The sequence below is a fragment of the Garra rufa genome, chromosome 3, assembly GCF_049309525.1.
Source record: "Garra rufa chromosome 3, GarRuf1.0, whole genome shotgun sequence".
Classification (NCBI taxonomy): Eukaryota; Metazoa; Chordata; class Actinopteri; order Cypriniformes; family Cyprinidae; genus Garra; species Garra rufa.
In genome coordinates, this window is record NC_133363.1 from 28,864,661 (window position 1) to 28,882,012 (window position 17,352).

A 17,352-nucleotide genomic window follows, 5' to 3' on the forward strand; every position below is an offset into this window, starting at 1 on the left:
TCATTATATCTTTCTGTTTCTATTTTTCTGTCTATCTTATAGATCTATCAATCTATCTTTCTATAATTTGATCATTCATCTATCTTTCTATTTTATCTATCTATCTATTTGTCTTTCTGTCTTTCTAATTTATTGGTTTACCATTCTGTTGTTTCATCATTCTATCTATTATTTTGTCTTTCTGTCTTTCTTTATTCTATATCTATCGATCTTTTTATCTTTGTTTTTTTTCTATCTGTCTATTGTTCTATCTATCATTCTGTCTTTTGTTTGATCATCTATCTATTGTTTTATCTTATCTATCCGTCTATTGTTCTATCATTATATCTTTGTTTCTATTTTTCTGTCTATTGTTCTTTCTTTTTTCTGTCTATCTATCGATCTATCTATCAATCTATCGTTCTATCTTTCTGTCTATTTATCTATCAATCATTCTGTCTATCATTGTATTGATCTGTCTATAGTTCAATCTATCCTTCTATTTTATCTATCTATCTATCTGTCTATCATTCTGTCTATCATTGTATTGATCTGTCTATAGTTCAATCTATCCTTCTATTTTATCTATCTATCTATCTGTCTATCTATCTTTCTATCATTTAATCATCTATCTATTGTTCTATTTTATCTATCTATCTATCTTTCTATCTATCATTTAATCATCTATCGATCGTTCTATCGATCTATCTACTGATCTATCATTCTATCGTTCTATCTTTCTATCTTTGTCTATTTATTTATCTATCTATCTATCATTATATCAGTCTATCAATCATTCTATCATTCTGTTAATCTATCTATCTGTCTGTCTGTCTGTCTAATCTATCTATATGTCTATCGTTCTGTCTTTCTATCGTTCTTTCTGTCTATCGTTCTATTGCTCTATCATTCTATCTGTCTATCGTTTTATCATCCATCTGTCTGTCTATTCTATCTACCTGTCTATCGCTCTATCATTTTATCTGTCTATCTATGATCATCTATCTTTCTACTCTAACTTTTTGTTTTAAATTGTTCATTTTCTACCTTTAAAGTCAAATTGATTCCTGTTTACTACTTTCAGTTCAAATTTATTCAAGAACTAGAATTTAAAAGGCATTTTCAGTTCATTTAATGGTGCACAACCTGGTAGCTGTAATAAATCCATTTCACCTGTCTGCCATTGGTCTATCAAACAAATAGCCATGCCCCAAACACATGCCACTGCTTAGGCAAGGTTTCTTTGTCTTGCTGCTCAAACAAACAGAGCCACAATATCTCTGCACAATGATGGTTTACTTGCTTCTCTCTGCACTTTAAGCTGGAGTAGTAGTATTTTAGACACTGCAGCTTTAAGTGTATTTAGAGGGTTTTTTTTCTATTTTTATTGCGGCGGAATGATTAGGTGATGAGGGACTGAGAGTGCAGCTTGTTACTGTAATCACTGACTGAGCTCAACCGAGACTGAGAGCCAATCATAAAGCCGTCCACGTTGCGGCTGGGTTAGAGTAAGGTAATGGATGTAATCTCCCGACTCCAGGCTGTGATCTCACAACTTTGAAACCACCTGGTCACCAGTTTCATGGACTAGATTAAGAGTGACAGGTATTATTCCAGCTTTATGAAGTAGTGCACCACCACCTCTGATGGTGTAATGATGTGTGAGCCTCTGTGTGGGGCAGCTGTTATGAATGACATGAGACACAGTCACTTAGAGCGTCGGTGGCATCTGGTTTACGAGTGCGGAACAGAACAGCAGGCCTCATGTCCAATTTCACAGCCATCACATCACAGCTATTCCATTGTGGCTGCGAACTCCCGGCAGCTTCACTCCGTGGAATCTCCCAGTATCCTGGGAACAACAAACTGCAACACAATTTGGATCTGTTCCTTTTGTCACAACAAGCAAAAAAAAAGTTGAAGCTGTTCAAACAGAATCATGCCTGGGATGTTCAGTAGAGGAAATTGTTCACGTAACCTTATAAATTTATCAAGGTGTCATCATGACGAATGAACCACAAGTTTTTATTGAGTTGTTTTTTCAACTGTCCACTTTACAGTTCTGTATTCCCCCTCTGTTTATCGTAGATGTCTGACAACAGTGCTGTCGCTGTGTGATTATTTTAATGTCTTTGTATTAGAGAGGTTTCCAGGATCTCCAAATGGAGCCTGCGGGAGGAATAGAGACAAACGTCGAGTCTTATCTTTATATGAAGGCTCACACTAAGCTCTGACAGTAAACAAGCGCATTATTCATGCAGTGAGTTCACAAAATGGCATTTCATTGGGATTAAGCACGTTTAGATGTATTCAGTGCTGAACCTTCTGTCTTTTAATGGTTTTATGCTGTACTCTTAGGTGGGCACTGCACAGCAGTACGTGCACACACACACAAACACACAAACACAGTGGGAGCGTGTCATGACCGTGCATATCATGCTTCAGCTCAGTGCACAAGCCCTGCTGGTAACTTGTCATTGATAGAGACATTTCCACTGTGTGTGCATGTTTCCTTATCCCTTTGCGTGCGTGTGCAGGCATGTCAGTTTGTATGTTCAAACTGGTGTTCAGTTTTAGCCACGCGTTCACAAACACTAGCCTGAGAGATTTAAAATCTATCTGACAGCTTCAGGCCACCAGGATGCCTGCCGCAAGGAGGTCTGTAATACCTGGAGAAAGTTATCTGTTAGCATTACTGGTCATCTCAACGACAGCTGCTTGGTTGTTGCAGGACCCAAAATGGTATACCAGCATTCAAAAGTTTGGGGTCAATCCACCTTATTCTTCAACGTAGAAGTAAGCCTATCGCTTTATTCTTAATACTGTGTTGTTGCCTGAAAAGTCCACAGCTGTTTTTTTTTTTTTTTTGTTAAGCGGTAGTTATTCATAGTCCCTTCTTTGTCCTGAACAGTAAACTGCGCGCTGTTCTTTAGAAAAATCCTTCAGGACCCACAAATTCTTTGTTTTTTTTTTAGCATTTTTGTGTATTTGAACCCTTTCCATCAATGACTGTATGATTTTGAGATCTATCTTTTCACACTGAGGACAACTGAGGGAATATTACAAAAGATTCAAATGCTCACTGATGCTCCAGAAGGAAAAAAATGCATTATGAGCCAGGGGTGAAAACTTTTGAACAGAATGAATGTGTACATTTTTCTTATTTTGCTTAAATATCACATTTTTTTCATTTTTTTTTTCAGTACTGTCCTTCAGAAGCTACAGAAGATACTTACTTGTTTCCTAAAAGACAAAATAAGTTACATTTACCCTGATCTTCAAATTCAAAAAGTTTTCTAAATGCATTTTGATTTCTTGAAACATTAGTGAGCGTTTGAACCTTCTGTAATAGTTGCATATGAGTCTCTCAGTTGTCCTCAGTGTAAAAAGATGATCTAACAATCATACAGTTATTGTTGGAAAGGGTTCAAATACACAAAAAGTGCTGAAAAACCCAAGAATTTGTAGGACCTGAAAGATTTTTTGAAGAACAGTGGCCAGTTTAACTGTTCAGGACAAACAAGGGACTCATGAACAGCTATCATTAAGCAAAAAAAAACACAGCTGTGGATCATTCAGGTAACAACACAGTGTTAAGAATCAAGTGTATGTAAACTTTTAAACGGGGTCTGAAATATCTTATTCAGGTCAGTATTAAATAATAAATAACATGCATTTTGTATGATCCCTCTTATTTTGATAAGATAGTTAACATTTTGCAGATTCTACGAGGTGTATGTAAACTTTTAACCTCAACGGTATTATTTGAAATGAACCTACTTTGCTCATGGGAGTTTTTAGGCCTAATAATGACTTGTACCTAAAGTTAATTTCATACTTCTATTAAAAAAATAGCACTGGCAGAACATCTATAGCAGGGGTCCCCAAACTTTTTTCTGAGAGGGCCACATAATTTTCATTTCTTTAATGGGGGGCTGGGTCGGTTTATAAAAGAAAATTCCATGGGCCGGACTGACTACTATTATTATAATTATTATTTTATTATAATTTTACCTGTATTTTTATACCTTTTAATGCTAGAATAGTTTATTATTTTGTTATGCACCACACAGACAAATGATTTTTTTTTTTTTTTTCAAAAGCTATACAGGTGCATCTCAAAGTAGAATGTCATGGAAAAGTTAATTTATTTCAGTAATTCAACTCAAATTGTGAAACTTGTGTATTAAATAAATTTAACACACAGACTGAAGTAGTTTAAGTCTTTGGTTCTTTTAATTTTGATGATTTGGCTCACATTTAACAAAAACCCACCAATTCACTATCTCAACAAATTAGAATATGGTGACATTTCAATCAGCTAGTCAACTCAAAACACCTGCAAAGGTTTCCATCAAGCTGTCAAAATGGTTTCTCAGTTTGGTTCACTAGGCTACACAATCATGGGGAAGACTGTTGATCTGACAGTTGTCCAGAAGACAATCATTGACACCATTCAGAAGAAGGGTAAGCCACAAACATTCATTGCCAAAGAAGCTGGCTGTTCACAGAGTGCTGTATCCAAGCATGTTAACAGAAAGTTGAGTGGAAGGAAAAAGTGTAGAAGAAAAACACCAACCGAGAGAACCACAGCCTTGAGAGGCTTGTCAAGCAAAATCGATTCAAGAATTCGGGTGAACTTCACAAGGAATGGACTGAGGCTGGGGTCAAGGCATCAAGAGCCACCACACACAGACGTGTCGAGGAATTTGGCTACAGTTGTTGTATTCCTCTTGTTAAGCCACTTCTGAACCACAGACAACATCAGAGGCGTCTTACCTGGGCTAAGGAAAAGAATAAATGGACTGTTGCCCAGTGGCCCAAAGTCCTCTTTTCAGATGAAAGCAAGTTTTGTATTTTGTATAAGTCCAGTGTTACGTTTCCACAGTCTGTGATAATTTGGGGTGCAATGTCATCTGCTGGTGTTGGTCCACTGTGTTTTTTTTGAATCACACGTCAAATTCCTCAAATGCTATTGAGTCATTTTGTCATCACTCTATTTTCTAGCTGCCTCTTGCATCACCTCTTCGATTGCGATGACACATTACGTTGAATGTACCATTCTGTTGGTGAATTTAACAAATAATTAGGCTATGTTAATAACTAAGGGAAATTTTAGTTTGAAAGCCAACCTTTATTATCAAATACCAACATGATATAAGTAAAACATATTTAAAATTACATTTTCAAAATATGTCTCTGGCATTGTTCAGAGGGCTGGTCCAAATGTGGGGGCGGGCCGCATCCGGCCCCCGGGCCTTAGTTTGGGGACCCCTGATCTATAGTATAATAAAACATTTGCAGCTGATATTTACATTTATATTTATTTAATAAGAATCAATGATTTAAAATAGTTAAGGAAAGAAAAATGTTGAATATCAAACATTTGTATTATTTATTTATTTATTTTCAGAAAGTATTTTTAAAAGTATTTTTTGTCTTCCAATATTTTTTTCAATAGATTTTTCACAGCAAACTTTCTGAAATACACTATTTCTGATGCCCATATTCCTTCATTACCTAGAAGGCTATGCTGTGCTAAAATGTTATCCATCAAACATCACAGAGGGGTGTCAGTCATATTGTCCTGTAGAAAGTTCACTTATTCATGGAAGACTAGAGAAGATGCACTTTATCTCTCTGTTCTTGTCTTTCGAGCACAAAAAATCTAAAAAATAAAACAAAACTGTTAGACCAGTCATGAATGAAAAATTAGTTCAGGCTTCACATCACCCCTCTCTTTCACTCCTCAGTACATTCGCTCTGAAAGCCAAAGCCACATATTTGATTTCACAATCCTAATAACTGATGCAGAACATAGAACATTTGTCTATCAGACCAAATATACAAATACATTTCCAAAGGATGAGAGGTGATTGAACCATTTTCATAATTTTTTTTTCCATCACGGACTTTCAAAGCCACTTTTTTCGATGTCCTTTCTATTTTGACTTATATAATTTATGGCGTTCTTCCATCCTAAACTTTCTAATTTGCAGTGTCTGCAAATAGTGCTGCCTGTCACTGCCAGTTTAAAAATCTAATGCTGTGTTTAGATAAAGACAGATGCACAAGTACACAGATGGTTCTTTGTGTGCCACTAATGAGCAATTAATGATTTTTTACTTTCCCTTTCATATGTGCTGTTCTCTAACGCACAGTCAATTTTGGCCTCAAGAGAAGCAGAGAGTCTGGCTCCTATTTCACACCATTAGTGGGAATTTAGTGCACATTTTGCCTGATTCATTTTCTCTAGGCATAATTCCTGGCTGAAGATGTGTGTGTGTGCGGGAGCAGAGTTGCTGTTAAATTGTGTGATATTAGAGGAGGTGAATGTACTGCTGCCCGTGTTTAGCAGAGTGTTGTGAAGTGGATTTGATACAGACACTGCAATCAACTTGTCTTATGTAAGGGCCAGATGTGTGGCACAGAGTTATGATTGTCTTTCTCTGTCTTTATCTCTTTCTCTCTGTAGTGCTCAGTGGCCTGTGCTCCAATGACTGTCCAGAAAAAGTCAAGGTGAGTTCTGATCTTTTTCTTTCTCTTTCATGCATGACACTGAACTGGAGTGGGAATGGCATGTGTTTGGCATCACCAAGCCCACATGCAATCTGTTCCCGCAGATTTCAGAAGAATTCAAACACCCGTCATTCACAGTGTTCTGTTCCCTGTCTATTGCGTGTTTGTTTATTGGGTTTTTTGGCTTAAGCAAGTTTTAATTTATTTTTCTTTATTAAATTTGAGTTGAATATGCTCTCAGCAACCTGTAAGGCTGTCAACTTTGTTATTTTTCCTCCAAATCAAAGTAAAAATTGTGATAAAAGTTACTGATGATTCTATACACATATTAAGCAGCACAACTGTTTTAATAATAAAAATGTTTTTAAGTATCAAATCAGAATATTAGAATATTATCATGTGACACTGAAGACTGAAGTAATGCCTGCTAAAAAAATTAGCTTTCCTATCACAGGAATAAATACGATTTTAACTAGGGGTGTGCGATATGACGATTTTTGATTGTGGACGATTAAAATGTCTCCACGATCTGCTTCTGAATAAATACCGTAGTATCGTGCTACAGTGTGCCTTAGTCTAAATATACTGCACAACACGACATACGTTCACTCACGGGACACTGCACTTAATGACCGATTGTCATTAAAGGTACAGTTCACATGCTCACATGTTGTCCCAAATCTCTATTAATTTTTTTCTTGAGCTGAACACAAAAATTTATTTTGACGAATTTGGGTAACAGTAGCACTTTGATAGTGGGAAAAAAATAAATAAAATCCTATGGAAGTAACTGGGGACCAGCAACTGTTTGGTTACCCACATTATTCAAAATAAGTTTTATGCTTTAAAAAAAAGTGTTAATGATTACAGAATTGTCATTTTTGGGTGATGGTAGGCTAATAAAACAAAACACAAAGGAAAATCACTCACTGCTCTTGACTGAAGAACTTGCTTTAATAAGTGTCCATGTATAATTTATGTATATAGTGTTTTATTTGTATATTTTTTCATTCAATTTCTTGAATGCTACTGATAAAAATGAAAGCACTGTTTGTTTTATTTGTGTATTTTATGTATTTGTAACACGTAGCCCATCTTTGTTCTTATTTTTTGATAAAAAAAGATAAAATAATGACAAAGATTTTTATGTTCGCCCACTTTGGCCTAAATATCAGCCATTTTTTTTATTCTAGATTTTGTTACCTTGAGGCTTTGGTTTTAAAATGGGGAAATTAGTTTGGCTGTACTGCTCAGACAATTTGTAAAATAGTGAAACAACATGACAAAGAATCGTGATTGAATCGTGATGTTTCTGAAACAAAAAATGTGATGTGATATTTTTGCCATATCGCCCACCCATAATGTTAATATATATTAGAAAACAGTTATTTTATATTGCAATAATATTTCACAATATTGCTGTATTTTGATCATTTAAAGTCAAGCAATCTTTTTATTTAAAGACATAAATTCATTTAAAGACAAGTAGTATTATAAAAAATATATTTTACATGCTATTTACTAAAGCAATTGAAAATAAAATCATTAATTGATCGTTTATGAAATTTAGTCCATTTGAATAGAGAATCTTGTTAAAAATGAAATTTGTCAAAAACTATTTAAAATAACTTTTCTCTGCACTGTAGCAAATTCTCAGCAGTGTCAAAATAAATTCTCAATTCAGACACTAGTCAGCCAAACAAGAAAACGTCTCCCAATGCTTCTAATTAAAAAGCGTGAAATATTGGTTGAAAAATCAGCCTTAACAATATTTCAGTCGACCACTACATGTAGGTGTCTCTTATTAACATGAAACCTGATTTTGATTGTCTGTAAGTTCTGTTACGTTATCTTTGCTCCTTTGACGTTATTGACTAGCTGTTGAGGTCGGGGACAAGTGTGTCGCAAAGCTGTCCTCATTCTGATGAGAAGACAGGCTTTTATGTTCTCACTCTTGTTTTTTTCCTCTCTCTCTTCTACACGCTCTCCATTTGTCTGTGAGCACTTCTGTACCTTGTTTCCTTTTCATATTCTAGAGCTAGATATATCTGCTCTGGCTGCGTCTGAAATCACATACTTGTTCAATGAATCCTTGCTCCCAATATACAGTTACTGCCACATAGAAAATGCAAATAGTGAATGAAAATAAGTGATGGAAAGTTTAGCGGTTGTATGTTATACATCAGAATGCATGATGGGTTTAAAGAGGAAAAGCGTAGAATTATTCATAATTTGAACAACCGAATAACCAACACCATATACAACCTGTTTTTCCCTGTTAGAGCGGGCATTTGTAAATTTAATGTGTCTTTTTTAGCTGTACAAAACAGGTCATTTTCCTGCTTGGTATTACAAACTGGTGTGTCTTACCACATTATTTTAATGTTTTATTCTAATTGTGAACACCATTTACTGCACTTTGTTATTCTTCTCGTTATTTCCCTACAGCGGCTACTGAACTGGAAGTCTCGCACGGTCACAGATAGTGGCTTACTTCTACATCGAAAAATAAGGTTGATGTAATACACAATTTAGAGAATACATTTCAGACCCTGCTATAGAGTTTATTCGACCGGGAGAGATGACAGAGAAGTGTGTGTGTGTTCATCCTTTACTTTAGACACGCACAAACACACACAGACACACAGAGCACGTTGCATGTGTTCTCTAACTTAGTGATATACCGAGTGCAGACGGTTTGCCCTGAGGCCAGTGGATAGGAGAGGGCTCTATGATTAAATAAGAGCTCTTTAAGATGGGCCGCACTCCTGTCTCGCTCTAACTAGACCTCTGACATATATGTTACACAGTCCCACGCTGAATTAATATTCAAATGCGAAAATGGGGATGTTAGTTGTAGAAGCGTGCAGTTCAGATGAATGTATATGTTGTAGATCATAGCCATTTGCCATTCCATCATAGCTATTTTTCCAATGTTGCATGCTAAATAAACACCGTTGCACATCCTGCTGATCACAGCCAGTGTAAATCACATGAGCAATAAAGGACATATTTATGATTTTAGGCAAAATGCCTAAAAAATCAAACACAGTCACTTGATTCAAAGATTTGTAACTGTTGATCAGTAAGTGTAACTGTGAGTTTGATGTTAATATGGCAAAGCATTGCAGAAAAAAATTGGACCAACGGTCTAGGAGGAATTAGTAAAAATTGTTTTTCAATGTAAATCGAAATGACGGACAGGAAGTTAAGTTGTTTTTGGTATAATTGGTATTGATTTGGCATAATCCTAGCTATCTAACAAGACCAGTGACAATGGCACACAGAAAGTCTGGTGTCAATATGTCAAAACTTTTACAGCCTCAAATGTAGTTTGGCATCATTCCAGCAAATTTGCAGATGTGTTAAGCGCTAACCTTTTCATATATAGACACAAAATTCATAACTTTTATCCAGCATGGTCTGAAGACGATCTTAGTCAAATTTGGTGCAAATTGGACAAACGGTCTAGGAGAAGTTTGAAAAAGCAGGTTTTCAACATAAATCAAAATGGCAAAAAGGAAGTTAAGCTGACTGACAAAATTGGTATGTATGTTCTCAGCATGACCCAGTGAATATTTTGAGTTTCATTACAACAGGCTAATTTAATCAAAAGTTATTAGCATTATAAATTGACTACATGGTGGCTTTGCCCAGAAACCATGAGGGCATGGTGCCGAAGACACATACTGAGTTTCCTAATGGTACGCCAATGTGTTTGTAAAATATAGCATTTTACGACAAAATTCTAAATGTTTGAAAATTGGGTGTGATTCGACTCAGCATGCTGCACAGAAGAGAGTTTTGTGATTTTTTTTTTTTTTTTTTTTGGCCAAACCATTCAGAAGTTATAAGCAAAAATAGCTTTTTTCATATATCCTGACCTCTAGGTGGCGCTGTGCCAAAACTGTGCTGTTAGCCTCAGGTCATGGATATTATAACACACACCAATTTTAGTCTCAATACGCTAAAGCGTTGTGGAGATATAGCCTCATGTTCATTTTGGCCGGTACTTCGTCATGTTTTTTTGTACATTTTTCGAGAACGGTTTGACTAGTCAACTTGAATTCCATAAGTTTTTGTCATCATGGTCTGTAGATGATCTAGTTCGATTTTCTTGAAAATTGGAGCAACAGCCTAGGAGGAGTCCAAAAAAACTAAAAATGGCGGGAAAAAAAAATATTGATGGAAAATTATGTTATAGGGTGCAATCAAATTGTCTTGAGCCAAGGAATCAGAGGGAGATTTTTTTTTCTAGCCTTTATGTTTCAAAAGTTATTTGTATAAACATAAGTGCAACTTTGAACAGTTGGTGGCACTAGAGGGACTGAGTTCTAAGTCGGTGAGTCTGTGCCAGTAGCCTTGTGAGCAGTGCGTCGACATGCTGCGCCGTTGCTCTTCGGGCATCCCATGTTCAAGTCCCGGCACGCGGACCTTTCCCGTTCCCGTCCCCTCTCTCTCTCTCACTTTGTTTCCGGTCTCACTACTGTCCTATCAATTTAAAAAAAGGCAAAACTCCTATAATTAATTAATAATATATATATTATTGTTGAGAGAGGGCACTTTACTAATTTTGCTACTTCTGTTTCAACACAACTTTAAAGTTGCACTGTGGGAGTAGTGGGAAATAGGCAATTTGAAGTCTGCTGCCAGGTTATAATGAACTATTTATTTGAAACAAAGGATCGTGTTCATGTTCCTGCCGAGTTCATTTGGAGCCTCTGTTTCATAAAAAAAAATACAATTAAATATTCGCAGAGTCTATATGTTACTTGCAAAAATGACCCACTGGAATGCTTGGAGTATTTTAGTTTTTGTTTTACTTTGGAGAAAGTCTTAGTTAGTTCCTTAGGGGTTCTTTGTTTGGAGTCTCAAATATTTGGCCCACAGTTGCAGTCACTCAGTGAGCTGTTTGTTATTCCCAATCCAGTTCATGTGACGTATCCGTTTATCTCTTTTTAGCTGCCTCTCGCCTCTCTGCTGTCTTAGGCATCACTTTGTTTCCTCTGATGCTCTATCTTCCCACGTTTACATTGTTTCTCTGTGTTCTCTGCCTTGCACAGTCTCAACTTTTGTCTCTTACTGTCTGGTCGTTTCATCAGGGAGATCATGGGTTATCCACCTGTCCTTGTATGGTTGATATAGCCCAAAGCCCTCCAGCTGTATTACTATGCTTCAAGCAATCTGAAGAATTTAATTGAGGTTATTTTTTGCTTTGCAACTCGCTTCTGCAGTCATGTCTGGGTCAGATGTAGTCTTGTTGTGCGATTAAGCTTTTTTCAGTTCTCCAAGGTCTTGATAATAAAGTAGGTGCTCTTTATGCTCTGCCACAATAACCTCTATTTCTTTATTTCTTTAAGGGGCAGGTTTTGTGAGTTGTAATTTTTTAGTTTTAAAATTCAAAGTTGCTGTTGCAAGATATGTAGTCATACTACCATCCAAAATGATTTCAAAAATGAAAATTCTGTCATTGATTACTCACCTTATGTTGTTCCAAACCCGTAAAACCTTTGTTCGTCTTCGGAACAAATTAGGATATTTTTGATTAAATCCGAGAGCTTTCTATCTCTGCATAGACTGCAATGCAACTTCTACGTTCAAGGGCCAGAAAAGTAGTTAGGACATTGTTAGAATAGCCCATGTGACCCATGTGAACCACCATCAGTGGTTCAACTCAACCTTACTTTGCAAACCAATTTCATTGTGGGATAATAGACTCTGACAATGGAGTAGGTTGTCAGGTCCAAAGAAGTGTGTGGGGCTTCAGGTCTTACTGACGTCAGGTTCTCTGGCCATGTAGTTTGCCCTCATTGTTGTATTTTTCTGAATGTTTTTCATCTGCATCTAATGCTGCCAGGTCATCCTCTCCCTCATTTATGTCAGTCTGGCACTGGATGACTGAGAGCTTCAGCTCCAGGATTGTCTCACTTCCTGTCAGAATTGTCTATTGGCTGGATTCATCAGCAACGATGGAACATAATTTACAACTAGGGAATCATTTCACCCCTCCCCACCCATAATCATGGCCCACAAATACATCTGTTTAAAAATGTATGCCCTCTTGTTCCTGGCATGCTGTTCATTTGCAGTTCCCAGGGTTATTGTCTGCACAGAGAAAAGTATCCATAATTGAGAAGCTGGCATGTGTAGCAGGTCTGCCCCATCTCCCCGGCGCTGAGCCAGTGCTGGCCCCACATTACTCCTGGATGCTGATAGACATCTCTCATGTGTCTCAGCATTTGTAGGAGGCTGGAGCTGGGCCTGTGTAACCTGTAGTGATCTGTGTGGACTTGAAACTGAAAACACACACACATACACTTGCATACAAGCAGTCAGGGTCCACACAATAATCATCAGGCCAATATCAGAGGTCAGGGTAGCTCTGATGAACTGTATTGTAGCAGTCTGCCAAGAAACAGTCATATTTGCAATTTCCTAGGCTACTGCAATGAGCCTTTCCAAGGCTGATTTTATTGATATGATTGGATATGTGGTTGAATCACTTTACGTTGCTCTGTGAATTTTCACGGGTGAAATCTAGTAATTTTAATAGGAATCTAAGTCATTGGGAATTTTATGTGAGGGTGAAAGATTTCACAGTTGGCAACATGAATCCATCACGCTGACCATCAGAAATCTGCTTGGTTTTGAGAGTGATATGTGCTTCATACATCGCTACACTATTTGCATAGACATTGGACTTTTTTTTTGGCTTGCAAAATTTGGCTACATGAACACAAATGTGGCCCAAATCCAAATCTGTTTTTCTCATGACAGTGTGAACAGCACAAACCACATGAAATCCGATTTGAGCCACTTTTATGTTTTTGTATCTGTATTGTATTTGTTGTTAATCACTTTTATGTGTGGTGCTAAATCCGATACAGGTCACATGTTTTGTAATGTGACCACAGTCTGAACAATCATATTGGACTTCATGTGACTTTTACGTCACTCTAGATCAACATTCATCACTTCAAAGATTTTACATATGTAAATTTATCAAGACAGTTGCGAAAGGTAGTCACTGCAAGTACAGTGATGTGTCAAAACTTATGAGTATTACAGTGAACTCTTTATACAGTTGAGGTCAAAAGCAGAATTTGCAAAATGTTAATTATTTTACCAACGTAAGAGGGATCATACAAAATGCATGTTATTTTTTATTTAGTTCTGACCTGAATAAGATATTTATAGTATTATATTTTATATTCATATAGTAGTTGAATTTATAAAAAATGACCCTGTTCAAAAGTTTACATACGCTTGATTCTTAATACGGCGTTGTTACCTGATTGATCCACAGCTGCTTTGTTTAGTGATTCACGAGACTCTTGTTTGTCCTGAACGGTTAAACTTCCTGCTGTTTTTCAGAAAAATCATTCAGGTCCCACATATTCTTTGGTTTTTCAGTATTTAAACCCTTTCCAACAATGATTGTATGATTTTGAGATCCATCTTTTCACACTGAGGACAACTGAGGGACTCGTACGCAACTATTACAGAAGTTTCAAACACTCACTGATGCTTCAGGAGGAAACAATGCATTAATTACTTTTAAAGATCAGGGTTAATTTAATTTATTTTGTCCTCTGGGAAACATGTAAGTATCTTCTGTAGCTTTTGAAGGGCAGTACTAATATAAAAAAATATATTATATTTAGGCAAAGTAAGGAAAATGTACACACCTTAATTGGCTCTCAATGCATTGTGTTTCTTTCTGAAGAATCAGTGAGCGTTTGAACCTTCTGTAATACTTGCATATGAGTCCCTCAGTTGTCAAATCATACAGTCGTTGTTGGAAAGAGTTCAAATACACATAAATGCTGAAAACCCATAGAATTCATGTAACCTGAAGGATTTTTCTGAAGAACAGCAGGCAGTTAAATTGTTCAGGACAAACAAGGGACTCATGAACAACTATCACTAAACAAACAACACAGCTGTGGATCATTCATGTAACAACACAGTTTTAAGAATCAAGTGAATGAAAACTTTTGAACTGGGTACATTTTTATAAATTCAACTATTTTCTGTTGTGGACTAAATGTAAACATCTTTTATGTGAAATTTAGTATTCAAGTCAGTACTAAATAAAAATAACATGCATTTTGTATGATCCCTCTTATTTTATAAAAAATAATTTGGAGATTCTGCAAGGTGTATGTATACTTTTGACCTTAACTGTACAAGCAAAACAAGAGGGCTCGTATCATAAAAGTTTCAAAACTCTGCTCTTTTCTGTCACATCCTTGTCTTTATTTTTCATATTGCCTGTGCAGAATTTTGTTGTCTTCTTTGGCAGATCACTTGATTGATAAACACATAGTCGCTTGCTTTATATCCTCTGTGTTTACTTCCGTATGACAGTGCGCTGCGCAGTTGTTGCCAAGTCCACAAATTTTTTTCCATGGAATTGTGCTACATTTTCTATGTTGCTATGGATTAAAGCAACCCCACTAACACTATACGATTGGGCTAGTTTTAGACTAGTTTTGAGAAGCAGTTGGGCTTATTATGTTGTGAAATCCTGGCAACCCTGTTTGTATTGTTATTTTGTGCATGTTTATCAGTTCAGAACCAGGAACTGTTGACACTGGAAATCTAATTAAAACGAAAATGTGAACAGCTATGCATAACAATCAGATCTAAGCAAAATTCGGAATTGAGCACTTTGGCTCACAGTGTTAATGAAGCCTTTCAGAGATAGTCTGTACCTTTAGAGATGTTTGTGCTTTTTTGCTTCGTTAGGAGCTTTATGATTTTAATTGCATTTTTTTGTATCTGTATTTTATGTGTTGTTAATCACTTCTATCTATCTATCCCACAGCCCTTTGGTGTGAACCAGCCTGGCCCGTATGTCATGTACACGTCAGTGGACTCAAACGGTTATCTGAAGAACGCGTCCGGTGAGTACACGGCTCAGAAAAGATTAACACTAGATGGGAAAGGCATCATACATATCTCTTTGCCCAGCATATCCTGTCTTGGTGAGGTGAGGTGAGATAAGTCAACCTCAACACTCTGACTTGACTAGTTCACTATTTTTTATGGATCAGACTAAAGTAGACTAGAGTGATTTTGAGTGAACCAATAAAAACTTTTTCTTGGCCAAAATTTTCTTTTCTGGCATGGTGCATTGTGTGAAGGATGCACATTTTTGCTCTGGAGAACTGCCCTTTTTTCACTTAAAAAATTAAATTTGTTAATGATGATTGCATTTGTTCAGGAGTAATCTTTTTTTTTTAAGAAAAATGCATATTTATGTCGAAATGAGGAATTGCATAAATGTCTTTCTTGCCTAGAAGCAATATTGTGGCAGTTTTTACAATTGCAGTGAAGTGAATGCATACATACTATATAATAAAGAATATTATATATAGTACGTGTGAGAATATCATCTACTGTATAGTGTCACATCCATTGTTCTATAGACAGCATAACTAAAATATTATTTTTACATTTTTTAATAGTAATGAGACCAGTTGTATACATAAACATGTATCCAAACATCAAAGTAAACTATACTAACTAGAGCAAACTTGAGATTCTGTAACTAAGCACACATCAGTGTGATGCTGGAGTTGTCTCGTTTCTTGATTGCTTAGTATTTTATATACGAGTGTCTCGTGTGTTGTTTTGGCCCTCAAGGATATCTGATTGACCAAGTTCAAGATCAGAGACGAAGCAACGAATGACCCCGTTCCACCTTTCTAAGAGCAGATAAGATTAAATTCCTCACAGCATTGACAGAACTCCATCACTTTGGTGTAAATGGCTGTTTTCCTGAAGTCTCGTTTGAAATACATCACTGACCTTGAGTTCTCAGTGGAAGCATTACATAAACAGAATGAATGTTTCACTCATGTTGTGTTCCTGTGTGTGAGCTTCCACTGGGCCACGTGCATGTCTGCATTTTCTGTGCGGTCCTATTATGTCTGTGTGTGTGTGTGTGTGTGCGTGTGTAGACTGTGCTAAAGATCCTCAGCAGAACAGAGAACTAAATGTGACAGAGCCATTTCAAAGATAAATGACTAAATGGCTAAAAGGACAAAAATTATCCTCAGATAACTGAAAATAATGGATTTTAGGGAACTTGTGTGCTTCATGCTTGTAGAAGAAACTGATATCTTTTTTTTTTAAAGGAATTATGTCCTGCTTTTAAAAGCTGGACCAGAGTTTCTGAACTTGCCTTTGAGTTCTGTCCAATGAAATTATAGCCCTTTTCCCTCCTTTATTAAGTAATTTTTCACTAGCCAGGAAACCACAAGAATTTCTGTTATCTTAAATATCTCCACTCTCTCATTGTCCTCTTTATCTTTGTTCTTTCCTCTTTAATGTGAAGAGAGATTCATAAAGACACCTCTATATGCAGACAGGGCATTTATAAAAGTTTGTTGTCGTTGTTTATTGGGGGGAAACTCTGCCTCTAAGTTAAATGGTATATGCTGACATAGTGGTCTATAATGAAATGTCACAGTAATAATGTTCTTGATTTGTCTTGTTGTACACCTGCTGAAGCAGAATACAAATAAGCAGAAGTGTTTGCTTCTTAATAGTCTGAGTATAAAATTCAGTATGAATCACTGGCTTCACCTGCTGTGTGTCAGGTTTGTTTTGATTTTCAGGTCAGGGGCTAATGTGTTTCACAGAGCTGTTTGTCTGTTAGGAATTTGCTTTCTGTCTGTCTGTCTGTCTGTCTGTCTGTCTGTCCATCTCTATCTGTCTGTCTGTCTGTCTGTCTGTCTGTCTGTCTGTCGTTTATACTATATGTCTGTCTGTCCGTCTGTCTATCTATCTGTTGGTCATTCTGTCTGTCTGTCTGTCTGTCTCTATCTATCTATCGATCTGTCT

General features: G+C 36.5%; 1 protein-coding gene across 2 annotated transcripts in view; it reads left to right on the plus strand.

Moving 5' to 3' along the window:
* itfg1 (integrin alpha FG-GAP repeat containing 1) overlaps positions 1-17,352 on the plus strand; it is a 214,244-nt gene that overhangs the window by 161,251 nt on the left and 35,641 nt on the right. For both annotated transcript variants that reach the window (XM_073836919.1, XM_073836920.1), the window contains exons 13-14: positions 6,455-6,498; positions 15,329-15,407. In XM_073836919.1, coding sequence (XP_073693020.1) covers positions 6,455-6,498; positions 15,329-15,407 — 123 coding nt within the window. The remainder of the gene's footprint in view (positions 1-6,454; positions 6,499-15,328; positions 15,408-17,352) is intronic.